Here is an 18,662-nt window from a genome sequence, read left to right as displayed (position 1 = left end):
CAGTTAACTGGATTGATACCCAATTAAATATTAAAAGTTTGTTTGGATAACAGGTACATTCTGCAAAGAAAGAGATCAGGTTCCCATGGAGCGCTCAAAAGCCAATTTACACAGCAAAGCTTAACTGTTGTACAAAAATTACTATAAACTTAAGTGTCTCTATATTCCTATTTAGAAACTGAGGTTCAATATATTTCCAAGGACACTTTCTCCCTGTATTCCCAGCTTGGTCCCAGCATTCCACAGTACAGGCAGATATGCATGGGCCTCCTCACATTGTGCTTAAGATCTGAGAGAAGGGAAACAAAATTCTAACAGCCTTAGGTAACCGACGTAGAATGTGGGGCTGCCGATAGCATCTTCCTATCTTCCTTTGGCCCCAAGTGGGCTTCCTCTCACCCTATCCAGTTCTGGCACAAAATAAAGAAAGAGCGACATTTGATCACTGACAAGCAATAGCAATATTTTTAATATCCCAACCTCTGTGAAGCAGTAATCCTTTTATTAATTTTCTAGCCAATGGATTACCTCACATTAACTAGTTTTACAGTCAATCATTTAGACTAGTTTGACAACATTCATTGAATAAGTAATTAAAAACACAGATTCTAATATTAACAGGTCCGCTGGGAGATAGAAAAGAGATTGAGGTTGTTAGCAATTACAACTTGCTCAGATCCACAATCAACAGTCTTTAATACCAGCAGTCAGGAAATCAAAAGACGAATTGCATTGGGAAATCTGATGTCATGAACTTCTCCAGAGTGCTGAAGAGCAATGATGCCAGCCTTGAAAAAGGCTTCAATGAAATGAACAGACACAGTGATGGCTACAATGGCTTTAAGAGCAATAAATGTGAGGCTGGCATGAAACTATAAAGAGCTTCCTGGTGTAGATAGGTTTTTCTCTATGATTAGGAACTCATTAGATCAAACCTAATAGTGACAACAATAATTATAGTGACAAAGTCTAGATAACTGAAGAACAACACCCAGTCTTTTATGATACTATCCGAAGTATCACCTCAGAAGTGCAACCAAGTCATTGATTTTAAAAATGAACCAAACATTAAATAGAGATAATATCATTAGCTTCATTCACTTCATAAAATCACACCTTCACTTTTCAAATCCACCAATACTAGAGATACTAAAATGTTTGCCCTGTCATAAAGCCATTGAAAAGCTTGAGATCCACATGAATGAAGTATAGGCAGAGATAAGGAAGTTGATGAGTGCGATGTTGAACTGAGTAATCACTAGCAGTGTGTGTGGGGAAGAATAATGCATAATATCATATGAAAAGCTGCATTTTCATATGAAATATAGCTATGAAATCTAGTCCATGAAATATACCTATGGAACAGAGAAAGGAAATATGGTGAGCAATAATAATATAAGAAAATCTTACGAAGCTAAAGCTTCAGATAACTCAGTCTATGAAGCTGAACAACCCTAAAGAATTAAGTCATTCAAAGAAAATTCTCATATTGACATTCTGGCCCCATACACACATATTATGTGGCAAAAATGGAATAGATTAACAAAAGAATACATAATTATCTATTTCTGTATATATAAATACTGTCTGGAACAACAACAACAAAAATTGTGTGAGTAAGCAATGTGGTAAGACTTACAGGCTGTCCTCTAAGAAGAGAGACATTAAAAGCAGAGTGAACTAAACAGTCTGTCCCCTGAGAATTAAGCTATGCTTAGGGAATGAGTGGCAACTTGAAAAATGTATCGTCTGTTATGTTAACTTCTACTTGTTCCAGCCTACATGGAGTGAACCTAGAGAAAACCATGATTGTGACTTAGAATTACAAGTTTTAGAAACATCTTCGAAGAGAAAAAGGCAGAGGGAAGACTGTGTTAAGAATTCTGGAAATCCTTGCACATCAAGTGCACAAGTTTGGAAGAAGCATAGACAATTTCCCCACAATAGTTAACAATAAAGTTGGAACAATGGCTTGGGCCATTATGTGGAGAGGAAGATCTCAAAAGCTGACATATCCCCTAGAAACCCACCTGGGTATTAGAGGAAAACATGTTCAGGGGAAGTATGCTCAGCCCAACATCCCAACAGGAAAGTAAGTTAATAAAACTGTAGGACAGGAAGTTGGAAGTTATTTGTAACTTCTTTTCATATAGACCTTGGTACTAAGTTCCCCTTAAAAAGCAAGATGCCTCTTCTGAATGCTTGGCTGGATCTCCCCCTGAGCTCTCTTTATTTCTCAATGGATCCTGAAAATTCACTTTGTCTTTTAGTTGGAATCAACTTGACAGCAGCAGGTTTCAATCTGATGCTATCACTCACTAACTTATCTACAAACTGAAAAGAAATGGTGTCATACACTTTGTCAAAAAAGAACATTTCAAGATCTTCTCTGAAGTACAATGCTGTCAGTGGTGAGACACACGCATCCAAGGAAAATCTGTCAACATGACTATTGTTTACTATTATGACTACAAGTACCAACCACTGAAATCGAAGATGAAGAAATATATTTCTACCTACTTTTGAAGTCTGATATTGATGAAACATGCAATCAAGATACATTAATGATAATTGGTGATTAGAAAGCAAAGTTTGGAGGCAAAAAAAAAAAGGTTGGTAGTCAGAAAACACAGCACTAACAAGAGAAATAAGGACAAAGTTGAAATGACAGAATTCTAAACTGCCAATAATTAGTTCATGACAAACACTTTTTAAAAAGAAAATATAAATGATGACTAAATAAATGGACTTCACCTGATGAAATAAACAAGAATTAAACTGAGTATGTCTGAGGAAAGAGATAGTGGAAAGTCTGATACACTTAACACTAAAAACCGAAGACTAAGTAGACCAGTGAAACGACATCAAAGGCATTGTGCATGAATAACACAAAAGACCTTTTTAAAAAAACTAGAAATGACCAAAATTAATATCAAGGCTTTGAAAGTGGCTCTTGCACATGTTGTTGTTGTTAAGTGCCATCAAGTCACCTTTGGCTCATAGTGACCCTATCAACAACAGCCTTGAACTCTGCCCTACCCTAAACCAATGTTACTGTCTCTGACACACCTGCCCCCGTTGCCACAGTCGCTGTGTCAATCATCTCTTCTGGGCTCATCTTCTCCTGTGCTGACCTTCCACATCTCCAAACATGATCCCTTCTCCAAGGCTGGTCCTTCCTGGCCACATGCCCAAAGTATGTGAGGAAGAGTTTTAAAATACTTCCCTCCAAGAAGCAACCAGGTTTCAACCCTCTCTAGGATATAAACAAGTGAAAGCAAAAGGAAGAAATGGTTAAGGATGATATTTGGACAGCATATTTCAAAGGATGGCTTGAGGAAAAAAAGTAGAGACTTTCAGGAATCAGAAAGCAAGAATATAGTCAGCACTTCTCAAGCTTAAAGAAAAAAATTAAAGCTTTAAGTTGCAATATGAAGGATTCTAAGAGCAAAACAGTGAATGAAGATGACAGAGGCAAAAGAAGATGGAAGAAATAGACATAGTCACTATACAAAATGAACACAATTTGATCAAGACTAAACTGTTTCAGGAAGTAGCATGGTACTGAAGAAAGAAGTCTCAGCTGCACTAAAAGAAGACATTGGCAAAAGTGAAGAGCCCAGCAATGAGTTGCCATGGAATACCAACTGAGGTGCTTAGGCAAACAGAAATACCCCTAGATATGTTCCCTCTTCCATGCCAAGAAAACCAGAAGGCAGCTACCTGGTCAAATGATTAGAAGATGGCTAAATATGTGCACATTTTTAAAAAAGAAAATGATCCAATAGAATGTGAGAACGATATAAAACTTTCCTTAAAAATCACATGAAACAAGCAACAAATGCTGGTGAGGTTGTGGAGACACTGGAACCCTTATTCACTGTTGGTGGGTATGTAAAATGGTGCAACCACTGTGGAAGGCAGTATGGCGCTTTCTCAAAAAGTTGCAAATAGAGATACCATTTGACCCAGCAATTCCACTACTGGGAATATATCCCAAAGAGACCATAACTGACATCCACGCAGATATATGCACACCCATGTTTATCGCAGCTCTGTTCACAATAGCAAGGAGTTGGAAACAACCCAGGTGCCCATCAATAAACGAATGGGTAGAGAAGCTATGGTATATTCACACAATGGAATACTATGCTGCATTGAAAAACAAGGAACTCATTCAATATTATTCAAAAGGGGTGAGCCTGGAGGACATTATGCTGAGTGAAATATCTCAGTCGCAAAAGGACAAATATTGCATGGTGCCACTGCTGTAAAATGGGATTGATATCTGGGTTGGGGTAAGACTGAGGAAAAACTGGATAAATTGTGTATACTGCACTGAAACAGATGAGGGACTGAATAATTTAAAAGCTATGTATGATAGGGTATTATGGTTATCACAAGAGTCCACAATTAAGGTTGCATAGTGGAATGTACTTGGGGTGGTGAGACGGGTGCAGGGGGATTGTGTATCAGGGAAGGAGTCTTTCTTTTACTTTTGAAAGAGAGGAGCGAACTGGGGGGCAGGGGGAGAGGGCTGGGCGGGTAGAAAATGCAGCAATGAATGAATGGAAATCCAAATTCTCTGTAAATGTTCATTAAAATTATTGAAAAAAAAGGAAGATGGTCATGTCCAATCATAATGTAATGCAATTAAAAATAAAGATTATTTTAAAAAAAAGAAAAACAAAAGTATAAAAAATATCACATGAAAGTAAAAGTGGAGTGAGGGATATCACTGTAGATGTCAGATGGGTCTTGGCTAAAAGCTGAGAACACCAGAAAGATGTATGCTTGTGTTTTATTGACTATGCAACAGCATTCAACTATGTAGATCATAATTCATTATGGATAAGATTGAAGAGAACAGTAGTCCCCAAACACTTAATTGTGCTCATGTGAAACCAATAAATACATAGACCAAAAAAGTTCTGTTCAAACAGAACAAGGAGATTGGGCATGGTTTAAAATTAAACAAAGTGTGGGTCAGAATTATATTTTTTCATCATATCTATTTACTATGTATGATGAGCAAGTAATCTCAGAAGTTGGGGTATGTGAAGATGAATGTGGGATCAGGATCGAAGGAAGGCTCATCAACAACCTGTATTGTGAAGATGGCACAACTTTACTTGCTGAAAGCAAAGAAGATCTGAAGCACTTACTGAAGATGATCAAAGACTATAAAATACATGTATCACAGCTCAAAATAAAACAAAAAAATCCTCACAACTGGACCAAAATGAAACATTAGACAAATGTAGAAAATATTTAAATTGTCAGGAATTTAATTTTAACCTGGGCCCCAAATATACACCTATGGAAGCAGCAGCAGAGAAATAAAAAACATATAGTACTGGGTAAAATCTGGGAAGGACCTCATTAAAATCTCAAAGAATAAGGATATCACTTTAAGACTAGGGCATGCCTGACTGAAAGCATTTTTTTTCTATTGCTTCAACTGTAAGTAAATATGAAATAATGAAAAAGAAGACGGAAGAAGAATTGCTTCCTTTTGAGTTATCATGTTGACAAAGAGTACTGAAAATACCAAAGACTACACAAACACATAAATATGTCTTTAAAGAAGTACAGGTAGAGTATTCCTTATAAGCAAGGGCATGGAGACATCAACTCACATATTGTGGGCACATTATCAAGAGAGACTAGACAGTGGGAAAAGAAACCATGCAGAGGAAAGCAGAGGGTCAGCAAAAGAAAGGAAGACTTCCAATGAGATGGCTTGACAGTAACTGCAACAACGGACTAAAGACAGTAGAGGGTGTAAGGATAGTCAGGATTGGGCAAGATCTTGTTGTGTTATAGATCAGGCGACTAGGATTTGGAGCTGGTTCAATGGCACATAACAACAATAGAAAACGTGTGCTAATCTCAACTTCCATCCTTGCCAGTACTAAAAATATCTTGGTATTTAAAAACAGTATTATTGAATATCATGTCAAAATTATATCAGAATCTTATGGTTTTAAACTACGTCTATAATTTCCAGATTCCATAGATTCCATCAATCAACTGGAAATGAATTTGAAATCTGTGTCAAGGAAAGGGTTGTTACATTGAAATAATTTTTGTTTTAATTAACAACAGAGATCCAGTAAATAGCAATATTGAATTCAAATGCCCAAAAGCGTTATAATATTGTAATACTGAAATATTTTATATTATCAAATACTATTCAAAATTTTAATAATTAATCTTCACACAAAAACAAACACATGAAAAATTAAAATGGTTAAAAGTTCATTTGAAGACTTATTTTCTTAGGGCAGTTATCCTGAAAACAGAAAAGAATAATTTTATCTCCTTCTCTTGAAATTGTAGGAAGTTTCTTATATAAAATTATCTCATTTTTAAAGATAGAAAAATATATACCATAAATGTTTGGAAGCAGGAGTGGCATCCACCTCCTAAATAACATGCCTCCAGAAATGCTATGTACTTTGATAAATGTCGATAGTTGGAGAGGGGCTTCAGGCCTTTTGTTCATAGGGTTGGTATGAGTCGTGCTCGACTCGAAGGCAAACAACAATAATATATATATATATATATAATAAATATCATATATATTATCAACTGTTCAGGCATAAATTTAAAATAGTTGTTTTCTAACATTTTTATGATAATTCTGTCATGTGAATTTTACTTTAAAAAGTCTTTAACTTGGCTTATAGAACTAAAGTAGATTTTGTAGTGGGCTGTCTTTATTTCTTAGAATAAATGTTTTCTGGCAATGGCACTATTGAAAAGGTGCTGACAAGTAAGGAGTAACAAAAGGTTACCTGTAGTCCCAATGGAATAGCTGCTTGTACTTCTGAAGTCCAGTAAGTTTGGGAGACACATAGTACAGTCTGCCCAGGCCAATGTCTTACCCAATCAATCCGTGCATTGCTCATATAGGCACGAATTGCATCTCCAATGACCTAAATGGGACATAAAATTTTACAGATGGATGGATTCCCACTTTATATGAACAAAATTATGCAAGAAAAAGCTCAAACTCTGAATAACTCATACAACTCAGATATGAAAGGCCTGCTTCAAGCATGTGATTAGGCAAGTATACAGCATTCCATTTTATTTTGCCTATTTTATTCCATTAATTAGTTATGAATTTGTGTGAAGTAAATTATGTCAAATATTCACCTTGACTAATTGAAGGGAAAAGTTATATCCTAGACACATTTGGCTTGGTTTCACTGTGCAACATAAATTCAAATAATTCTATAACAAGATGATAGATAACCACTTTCCTTAATTTAATCTCATGCTTATTCAGCTAGGTGTGTGGATATACATGGGCACTTAGTCAAGCCACATAAGTGGTTCTATAGCTCATCTGTCTCCACATCTTGTGTCCTTTTAATTACATTCCAAGTCAAGAGCAGATATATAATTGCTTCATGGAAGAGTTGATGACTGTAAAATTGAGAAGTCTAATTTAAGTTACTTTACAATGTGCTTTCGGAAGTCTGATATAGCCACTTTTTCAATCAGTTATCAAGGGTGAATACATAGTCATATGCCAGATATGGTTTCATCTGTGAGATAATACATACTTTTTTTACATGAATTTCAGGAAAGATTTTCAAATGTATATTATTCTGAGAAATAAATGAGACTATTGAACCTTTCTGGGTTTCTAATCTAGTTGGGATATAAACTTATACATGAACAATCTAGGTAGCTATTTTCCTTCACAGTCCTATGGAAACATATTCTGGCATTAAAACTATTTTCTAAGCACTTAGGCAAACAAAATGAAAAGAATATTTTAAATAGTATCAGATATGCACAGAATGAGTCAGCTCTGTAAATCATCATACCAACTAGTAAGCCATGCAACTAAATTCACAGTTGTTGAAGAGTCAAGCAACTCTAGTGGTCCTGTGGTTAAAATATCAGGCTACTAAACAAAAGGCCAGAGATGGAACCTCCCAGTCATTCCATGGGAGGAATGAGGCGGTCTTGGTCAAAGTGGAACTCATTTTCATTGTTTCTGGTCACATAAAAGGGAATGCCACGTGGCAAAACTTATCAAGGATTACTCTTCGGTTACCTTTTACACTCACTCTTTGGCTCAGTGAATCTACAAAGAGTTTTCCTAAGAAAAGATGTAATTCAATCAAAGAAACTTCTTGTTGTTAGGTGCCTTTGAGTCAAGTATGACTCTAAGTGACCCTATGAACAGCAGATCTGAACCCTGTTCTATCCTGCGCCATCCTCACACTTCCTCACATACTGGAGCCCATTGCAGCAGTCACCATGTCAGTTCACCTGCTTGAGGGTCTTCCTCTTCTTTGCCGACCCTTCAAAGCATTATGTCTCTTTCCAAGGAATGGTCCCTTATAGCACATGCCCAAAGTATGTGAAGCAAAGCTTCATCATCCTTGCCTCTAAAGAGCACTCTAGCTGCACCCTCTCCAAAATATATCCATTTGTTCTTTTGGCAGTCCATGGGACATTTAGTGTTCTTTTCCAACACCACAGCTCAAAAGCATCAATTCTTCTTCTAGCATCCTTATTAACTGTCCAACTCTCAGATGGATAGCAAGTGACTGGAAAGACCCTAGCCTGAATCAGATGCATCTTAGTCCTCAAATTGGCATCATTACTCCTCAATAATTTGGAAAGGTTCCTAACTGCAGACTTTGCCTTCTTTCCTGACTGTTGGTACCAAAGACGTTGATTGTGAATCAAAAAGTAAGATGAAGAGGTTGACAGTTTCCATCTCTTCTTCATCTACAATGCTGCTGCCTATTGGTCTAGTGTTAAGAATCTTTGCTTTCTGAACATTGAGATACAATCCATATTGAAGCCTGCATTCTTTGTTCTTCTGCAACGTGCTTCAAGTTCTCCTCATTTCCAGCAAGCAAGGTTGTGTTATCTCCATAATGCATGTTATTGTTGAAAGAAACTAGCTATATGTTTAAGGGCACTGATTACAAAATAACCCTCATTTAGGAAAAAATTAGAAGGTGTCCAAAAGATTTTATACTCATATATAACTTCTTATTTTATACTTATTATTTTAGTTTTCCCAAAATATGAGAGTCTGAAAAAGTTAATAAAAACTTGCTTATTTATGCTCAGCACCAAATTTCCTTCATAATTTTTTCCCTTCTGCTCCCTGCTCATTCATGATTCCTGCTCTTAGAGATAAACTTATATTTAGTCAATATTACATGAAAAAATTAATACATGTTCAATTAATTGCTAATTCTTGGTATGACATTTTGTAATAACAAAAAGAATTAGAAAGATTGAGCTCACGTCTTATGAGATGCAGAAAATAATAAGCTCCCATTAATGTTTATGAATGTATCAGATTTCAGTACCTCTCCTATACACAGATGGAAAAGAATTCACTCTAGAAGTTGGCATGACAAGATGCAAAACTACACAGAAAAGCTTCCAAGCCAGGTTAAAAACAGACCATCTAGGCCAGTGTGAAAATGAAAATACTAACATATTGCTGCAAGAAATGCAATAGACACATGACTGTGACCAAAGTTTTCTGTGATATGGAGGGCATACTGTCCTACTTTTCAAGTCCCTATCATTGACAAGTAATTTCTCTGTTTTCCAGCTATCTATTGCTTAAGAATTAGCAATTTATGCTTTAGTTCCTGCCTGTGTAAATGACAGTTCACCTGTCAAGGATACATTTACAACAGCATTTATTCTCTATCACGGTTACTAAAAAGAATAATAAACACAGCTGGCTACCTTATGGATGGACTTAATCATCATTCTCTCCAATTCAACCAGCCACTTCTCCACTTGACCTCTGGCTTTGGACGTTGAAATAACCTCTATCAGTTCCACCTCCTCTCCTTCACTACTCTTCATGTGAGTGATGTCTAAAGTTTCTGTAAACTGAACCTTTGCAATTCCTTCAAAACATTTCTTCAAATGAGGTTGTACTCTGTAGGGTAAAAGCAAGTTAAAAGAGAATATTTTTTGTGCATCAAACTTCATTTAATTCCTAATTTGCTTGGCCCATGCTACGTGTTGTATGGGAACACAATGCTGAATACCAAACGAACATTTTCTGCCTGTGTGGGCTTTACAGTTAGGTAGAAGGATCAGACATAAATGGAATAAAAAAAAAAATCTTCAAAATTGCAACTATACTAAATATGAAGGAGCTTTCTGTGAGGCTCTGTAATCAATACAATGAACTAAAAAGATATTTAAAGTAACATGAAGAACAAGCCAACTAGCACCTGACAAACAACTAAGCACCAGCCTGAAGAACCTGCAAATGCACACAAAAAGTCCCGTTTGAAATGTAATCAGCAGATCGCTTGCAATTTATGAATTTGGATTAGCACTCTAAATGTTTTAGTAAACCAACTTTTTTGATGATATCCAGTGTCATCTATTCAGTGTAATACAGATGAGACTGACAAAAGCCCTCATATTTGGCAAATTACCAACAATCAATTGCATTTCTCTTTAAATGAGCAAGGAAAGAAAAGCACAGTGTAAGAACTTACATGGAACTAAATCTTTGACCAAATTTATCTTTTTATCTGGACTTCTAACATCTCCTACTTAAAAGATACAAAACACAGAACTAACAAATTGGGTGCAGTCAAGATAGAACTGACTCATAGCTGACCCTCCAATGGGTTCTCAGAGGCTATAAATCTCACAGGAAGAAAAGTGCCCATCTTTCTCCCAAAGAGCAGCTGGCAGATTCTAATAGCCTGCCTTATAGTTGGCAGTACAATTCCTTACCCATTGTTTCACTTGGTAATGAGTATGTTAAAGGAAATTAGGCAAATAGAATCATATATTCTTCTTTATGTTTTCTGCCTTGTTCAAAAAATGAAAGGTAAATAAATACATGCAACTAAGTTTTATTACACATAAGCAACTTACCTAGTGGGATCTTTAGTTTCAGAAAGAATCTCAAGAAGTTCATCATTAGACAAGAAAAAGAATCTGGGGAAGAAGAGACGTTTCTTTTCCAAATACTCATTGAGTCCTTTAAGAATGAGTTCCAGAAGGTCATTGCACTTTTTCAGCCTTTCCAGCATTCTATCAATAGTCACAATTGACAGAACGCGTTTGTCCTAAAAAGAAAGAAAAAACACTGAACTAAAAGATATCAGATATCAGCTTTACTTATATTCTTATATATCTAAGAGTAGATGTTTTTAAGAAAAGTTTCTATAAAATGTAGGGTATTTATGTTTTTAAAATATTACGATAAAAAAATATGATCAACAGAGAAGAGACTGAAGTTGTCAGGGATTTCATTGTACCTGAATCCACAATCAAGCAAAAAATTAGCTGACATACTGCATCAGACAAATATGATGCAAATGACATGTTTCAAAGTGCAAAAGACAAGGCTGTATCTTTGAAGACAAAGGTGCTCTTGATCGAATCCATGTGTCTTTAATTGCTTCTTGTGAGATTTGGACAAGGAATAAAGAAGAACAAAGAACTGGTACCTTTGAATCGGGGTGGTGGTGAGGAGTACTGAATATACATCGACTGCCACAAAAAACCAAACAAATCTGCCTTGGAAAAAGTGCAGCGAGAATGTGCCTTAGATTCAAGGTGGCTGAGACTTCATCTTACCTACTCTAGGACTTCTATCAGGGAAAGCCAGTGTCTGGAGAAGGAGGTCAGGCTGGGGAAAGTAGAGTGTCAAGGAAAGAGAGGAAGACCCTCAGGGAGATGGACTGACAGGGGTCGCAACAACTGGCTTCACCCTGGTGATAACTGTGAGGATAAAAGATGCAGTGTCTTGTTCTCTTATGCATCAGGTCTCTGAGAGTTGAAGAAACTCTATGGCCCCTAACAACAATAATTACTCATGATTAAATAATAGGCTAGCAAAATGTATATAACTAGACTCTTTCATTAGGAAAGAGTAGTCTTGAATTCTAGTCATACTGTTTGTATTCTCTCTGGTGGAAAAGTATGAGAACAACAAAAAAAAAAATCAGAGAGAGGGGAAAGAAAATATTGGATGAATTCACAAGATTGGAAAAGGGAAAACCAAAATGACAAGAGATATGTCTCTTTGTCTTTCATTTTTTTTAAGAAAATGACTCTGAAAAGCTGCCATCATTATTTTTAATATTGTCATCAATAAAATAGGAACTACATTCTATGTAATCAGTTTTATTGAATGAGATAGTTCTTTGAAAATGACATGACCCATTGTTTTATAACTGTAGATTAAAAAGTAAGGGATTTGTGGGACTAATTGAAGCTCAACATTAAGACAAAGATTCTCACCACTGGGCCAATTGGCAGCACCATGATAGATAGAGAAGAGACTGATGTTGTTAACAATTACAGTTTGCTCAACTCTACAAATCAACACTCTTGGCAGCAGTAGACAGAAAATCAAAAGATGAATTGCACTGGGAAAATTTGCTATCAGAGAACTCTCTGTAGTACTGAAAAGCAATGATGTCAGTCTAGAGACTAAGTTGTGCCTGACTCAGGCCATGATCTTTACAATTAAATGCTATATACCAGAGAGCTGGACAATGACTAAGGATGACAGAAGAATTGATGCCTTTGAGCTCTGGTGCTGGAGAAGAGTCTTGAACATACACCATGGACCGCCAAGAAAACAAATAGGTCTTGAAGAAGGTTAAGCCAAGTTTTTCCTTGGAAGCTAGAATTTTAAAGCTCCACATCACATACTCTGTAGCCAGGAGGGAGTAATCATTGGAAGAGGATAACATTCTTGTAAGGGTGGAGGGATAACACCGGAGAGAAAAACACCAGATGAGATGAACAGATACAGTAACTGGGGCAATGGCGGTGATGGGTATGGAATCAGTGAGACTGGCTCAGGACAGGGCAGGCTTCAAGGTTGCTATGAGTTGCATGCGGCACCTAACAACAACAATGTTTCTATGAAGAGAATATATTAAAAAGAGCCACATTTGGAATTACATTATAACACTTTACTTGCTAAAAGATTTAATTTCAAGGTATGTTCTGCCTGAACACTATAAAGCTAAGACTGTTCAACCTCTAAAGAAAACATGGATTTCTGAACCTTCTCTCATGTGAAAGTTTCACTTTGAGCTATTTACTTTAAAATTATTCAAGATGAGACAAATATTGTATAAAACCATTACTGAAGAATGAATATAAGGATCCAAGGGGGTGGAGAAGGGTGGAAGGAGAGGGATGAGGATGTGCAGGGGGAGGGTAGATTAATCATGGAGTTGTACAATTTGATGGGTGGGGGGAGAGGGAAATTGGAAGAATCTATTCTTGAAAACAACGTATTCGTATTTTGTTAATAAACTAGTATAAAATAAAAAATAAAAACAAAGAAGTACAATAAAATGAGATGATTGTTATGATTAAAAAAGATTCAAGATGAATGAAATATTTGAAAAATTTTCCTTTATTTTGTAGGACCCTATATAAAAATGTAAATAGTAAACTAGTATCAAGGACTCACACTTTAAAAATGTAAATAACTTAGTGGATTTTTTTCCTAAGTATTCATAGACATGATTGCTGGTTTAATTTTTAGGAGTATAGCTAAAAATACAATCTTAAAAGAAATGAAATAAAAATTCCATTTTACCTTTTTTTTAGGACACATGGTTTGTGTCATCAAAAAACAATCTTTGATCCCATTTTGGACATATAATTTCACACACTATTCATCCTTTACAAAGTAGGAAAAGTTCTTTAAAATAAACTTAGAAGTGTTGAAAAGAGGTGCTAAAACAACACATCTGTGTTGAGATTTCCATTATTAGGCCACAAATCAGTGAGAACAAACCTGTACAGTCCATTTACTAATGAGAAATAAAGCATTTTAAGAAATGTATTTAAAATGAAATTGATACTATTGTTAAGAACAGAACATCAAATTTCAGGTTAACTAATTAAACTTTAATTAACCTTGCTGCTTCTTCTTGTTGCTATTCTGGACTGTCAAGTTGCCTGTGACTCATAGCAACCCTATGTACAACAACCTTAAACTCTGTTCTATTCTGTGCCAATCTTACTGTCTTTGACACATAACATATTGTCTATTATTATAACACAGCATAGACATATTGTCTATTCCCCATAACCCCAGTCACTGAATCAATCAATCTCATGAGGGTATTCCTGTTTTGTTCTGTTCCTCCACACTCCCAAGCATGACGTCCCTCTCCAAGGACTGGGCCCTCCTTGTAACAAACATGTCCAGAGTATGTCAGACTTTTAGTTTAATTATTAAGCAAGGGCCGAGATACCAATCATAAATATCAGATGTGAAATGTTTCATACAGAAATTCTGCTCTATTGTAGACGTGCCTACAACATCTGAGTTAATAATTTTGTTTTAAAAAATTATTATAACTTGGAAACAACAATTTAATTAAAGAATGAAATAACTGTTATTATTAATACCTGTTGATAACATATTAGGTCATCTTATCTTTAAAGGTGCACAATATAAGAAGCCATTTACTATAATTATTTACAGTTTGTTTAAAATAATTAATATAAAAAGCCATTTACTATACATCTTTATATTTTGTTTAAAATATTTATACTTTTTTAAATCCCAAAACAAAAAACCCCACCAAAAAAATGGCAGGGACTGCTCATAATTGAAACATAAAATTCTACCAGCAGAGAATGTACTCCTTCCTACAGTCAAAACTCAAACCATGTGCTTCAAGTGCCACCTTCTGGAAAAGTATTTCTGTCTTTGCTGAAAACAACGTAATGTTAACAAACATGAAAAACTCCTATCTTAGCCAAATCATTTCTTGTACTTGGATTTTAGATCAGAAACTTGAGAGATAAACCAACAAACAAATCAGTTCCTTAAAAGAACAGTTCAAATTCCTTTCACTAAAATATTACAAAAAAACCACCATGGAAACTCCTAGCTTTCAAGCAAAAATTTCAAACTATCAAATTCCTGAGGTCAAACCTACTTAATCAGATTAGCACATTTACTCTGAACCAAATATGCTACACCTAAACAAACACAAGCAATCATTTATGTACTTCTGCATATATTTTGTTGTTGTTGATTGCCTTCGAGTGGAGCCCAACTCATAGGGATCCTAGGAACAAAAGGCCTGAAGCCCCTCTACAACTGTCGACATTTATCAAAGTTCACAGAATTTCCAGAGGCATATTTAGGAAGTGGATGCCACTCCTGCTTCCAAGAATAAGGAAAAATAAATGATCAACTGGAAGCTAACCCCCTTTTTCTCTTGACTGAGAAATCAATCATAACAAAGACAGTATCAGATAAAGCAAAGGCCAAAAAGTCAGACTTAGCTTCTAATCAACACTTTGCTCTTAACTTACACGACTTTGGAATTTTACTTAACGTAAGTCTATTTTTCTATCTTTAGAATGGGGATAAAAGTCTTCCCCCAAAGTTGAGGCCCAAATTAGATAACCTGTTTGAAGTGACTAATATAATTTCAGAAACACACAAATACTTGCCAGTTAAGTCTTTTAATTTTCTCTTAAAAATGGCTTGAAGATTTTAAAAAAGAGAAAAAGAGTGGGAGGGAAGGAGAAAAGGAGAGGAGAGGTGTTATGATGGGATCCAAGAGGGTGGAACAGGTACTTCTATTAAAGCACTAGTTCTATGGAATTAAAATGAAGACCTTATCATTTGTTATCTTCAAGTAAGATATTTATCATAGTAAAATAAAATTGATTTCATATCCTTTTTAAAGGAGCTCTGGTGAGGTAATCTGCAGGGAGTTTCATTGTTAGGTCAAAGCCATGTCTTTCTGACAGCCCAAATGCACTAATCAGGAAATGTGGCCCATTTTCTCCTGGGCAGTTTACAGCCTTGGAAACCCAATGGAGGGTCAGCTATGAGTCAGTTCCAATTTGATGGCAATGAGAAGATCCCTTTTAAGCACTGTCATAAAACCATGGCAGAAAGCAGACATTTCATAAGTATTTGTTGAATATTTTAGTGACTAAAGAATTAAATTGATGGAGTTTGAAATCCAGCATGTTCTACCAATCTAGCACTCATTAGTTACATTCTCAAGACCTTGTAATTTTATAAGAAGGTGCTAAAAATTAAAAATTTAGTTTAACTTCCTTGACACTTTAATTCCTTTTTGTTCCCAGAGAAGAAAACAAGCAAGTATTAACTGTTATATTTCTTGGTTAAAGGAACAGTTTTACTACTTCTATTTGTCCTCTGATTCATAAGCATCACCCTTCTACTGCAGTAAATAATAATCTACTAGTTTATTTACATTCTTAACCAAAGGCCTATGATATCATGAGCCTCAAACTCTACAAGGCCTTTTTACTTAGCACTTAAATTTCAGACTACTAACTGAATCCAGTAGCCTCCAGAAAAGATGAGCAGTCTACTCTCATTAAGATTTACAGCCTCAGAAACCCAAGGGAAGGTGACTATGAGTCAAAATCAACTCAATTGAAGATGAATTTATAGATGGCATCTTTAGTATTGCCAGTAAGAATCACAGAAAGTTCATCTTCATATGTTTAATAGAATCAAACCTAAGCAAGTTTGTTCAGTCAACTTCTGTAAGCATACACATTCTAATCAGAAACCCCACAAGAACAGAAAGCTGGTCAGATCGTTAGTAAAGCATTTAAGGACTAAGAAATTCTAGGATGACTGAGTAGGCCATCGTCACTTTGACCTCATTAGGAAAGAGAAGGCATTCTTTAAGATCCTGGGTGTTTCATTTAAGACTCGGGAGATTTCTAGGATTAATCTAGATTTCAGTGTTCACTTAGCTAAAATTCTATTTTTCAGTGATTGTTTTTTCACAATATAAACTTAGAATTAGCAGTAATTCAAGGTTCAATCTCAGTTTACTTAGTCACTCAATAAATTTTGATTGAAGGTCTGCTATGCACCAGGCACTGTTCTCAAGTACAGTGAACAAAGGCTGATGAATACCAGACAAAGACAGACAATCAACAATAAACAGTCATTCCTAAATAATGCAGTCACTTAAAAAGGTTACAAAATTAAAATAGGTTAAGTTAAAAGGTTACAAAATTAAAGTGCTACAAAAACTAAAATGGGGATCAAAGAGTCAATAAGCAACATCAAATGTTGCACAATGTTGGCACTAAAAAAATGTATTTTATTATAAAAAAAGTTAAGTCTGTATTTGAGAAAAGACTTCAAAGAGACAAAGTGCTACAAATATCTGTAAGCAGTGCATTCCAAGAGGGTCCAGTCAGTGCAAAAGACCTAAGAGGATACATTTGGCATATATAAAGGAGGAGAAATCAAGCAATTAAGAAAGAGTGTGGCTGGAATAGAGTAAGATGAAAGAGTCAAGGTCAGTACTATGAATCTACCAACTATTCCAAGGGAGAAAGCTAGGCAGTCTCCTTTCATAAAGATTGACCATCTCAGAAACCCAACAGCCAGTGTCCAGGAGTGGACTACATGAGCTCAGATGATCTTAAAAGATTTGCTCTAGGCTGCCACCTAAACATAGTGGCCCAGCAGCTCATCAGAAGAAAGGCTTGCTGATTTTATTCATATGGAGTAGTCCCACCCTGTAATACATGGGGTTGTCTTGAGTCAAAATCAAATCAGTGGCAATGGGATTGACTTGGTTTTGGTCAATAATGAAGCCTCTGCCAATAACAAAGGGACTGAGACCAAGCATATTCGGCAGGAGATACTAGAATGGAAACTTATTTTATGTTTACACTTCAAGTGAGCTCTGGTGGCCTAGTAGTAAGAAACTGTGCTGTAATCCCAAGGCTCACAGTTTGAATCCATCAGCTGCTCAGTGGGGGAAGGATGGGCAACCTCCTCTCATCTGATTTACTGCCTCTGAAAATCCACTGGAGGGCCAGCTCTGGGTCGGTTCCTACTTGATGATACTCAACAGCAACAACTACATACTTCAAGGAGCCAGAGCCCTAATTAAGCCAGTTATATTATCATTGACATTTCTTTTAAACTTTGAACCTTTCCCCTGGCACAATAGATCTGAGTATTTATTAGAAACGGCTAAGAATACAAGTGATGGTCTTTCATAGCAAATAATCAATGCCAACAGCCTCTACTACACAGGTCATTTATTGGACTTCCTGAGAGAATATCAATTTATGTTTCTTTTCGAAGCTTTGGGAATAAAAAAATACCATGAATACTAAACATACTGAGAAGAAGAAAATACAAACAAGTTGAGAAAGACAAAAAAGTCAAGGAAAAGTAAATAAAGTGCTATCCAAACATATCTGCTTATTTGTAAACAAGGGCAATTAATGCTTTGTTTTTAATTCAGTAGTTTTACATAATCAGGTATCTGCTTCCTATACTTGTTATGTGCTCCTCCACCACAACTTGTCGTGACTTATGCAGAATAGCTCTGAGCCCTGCCCTATCCTGGGCCAATCTCACTGTCTCTGACACACCTATACCCTCATTACCTCTGTTACTGTGTCAATCCACCTCATCCAGAGTCTTCCTCTCCTGAGCTGTCCCTCTACCCTTCCAAGTGTGATGTCATTCTCCAATGACTGGTCCCACCTGGCAACATGCCAAAAGCATGTAAGACAGAGCTTCAAAATCCTTGCCTCCAAGGAAAAGCTTGGCTTTACCCTCTCTAAGACAAACTGGTTAATTCTCTTGGTAGTTCATGGTATGTTCA

General features: G+C 36.0%; 1 protein-coding gene across 1 annotated transcript in view; it reads right to left on the bottom strand.

The window, feature by feature from the left end:
• Positions 1 to 18,662, bottom strand: part of DNAH7 (dynein, axonemal, heavy chain 7) — a 308,525-nt gene that overhangs the window by 197,214 nt on the left and 92,649 nt on the right. The window contains exons 21-23 of the mRNA XM_006878928.1: positions 10,909 to 11,102; positions 9,748 to 9,946; positions 6,801 to 6,941 (exon numbers count right to left, since the gene is read on the bottom strand). Coding sequence (XP_006878990.1) covers positions 6,801 to 6,941; positions 9,748 to 9,946; positions 10,909 to 11,102 — 534 coding nt within the window. The remainder of the gene's footprint in view (positions 1 to 6,800; positions 6,942 to 9,747; positions 9,947 to 10,908; positions 11,103 to 18,662) is intronic.

This window comes from Elephantulus edwardii, unplaced genomic scaffold (assembly GCF_000299155.1).
Source record: "Elephantulus edwardii isolate Elephantulus edwardi_28Jun2011 unplaced genomic scaffold, EleEdw1.0 scaffold00001, whole genome shotgun sequence".
Taxonomy (NCBI): domain Eukaryota; kingdom Metazoa; phylum Chordata; class Mammalia; order Macroscelidea; family Macroscelididae; genus Elephantulus; species Elephantulus edwardii.
The sequence above is the reverse complement of the archived record's forward strand: the minus strand, read 5'-3'. Positions and strand labels throughout refer to the sequence as shown.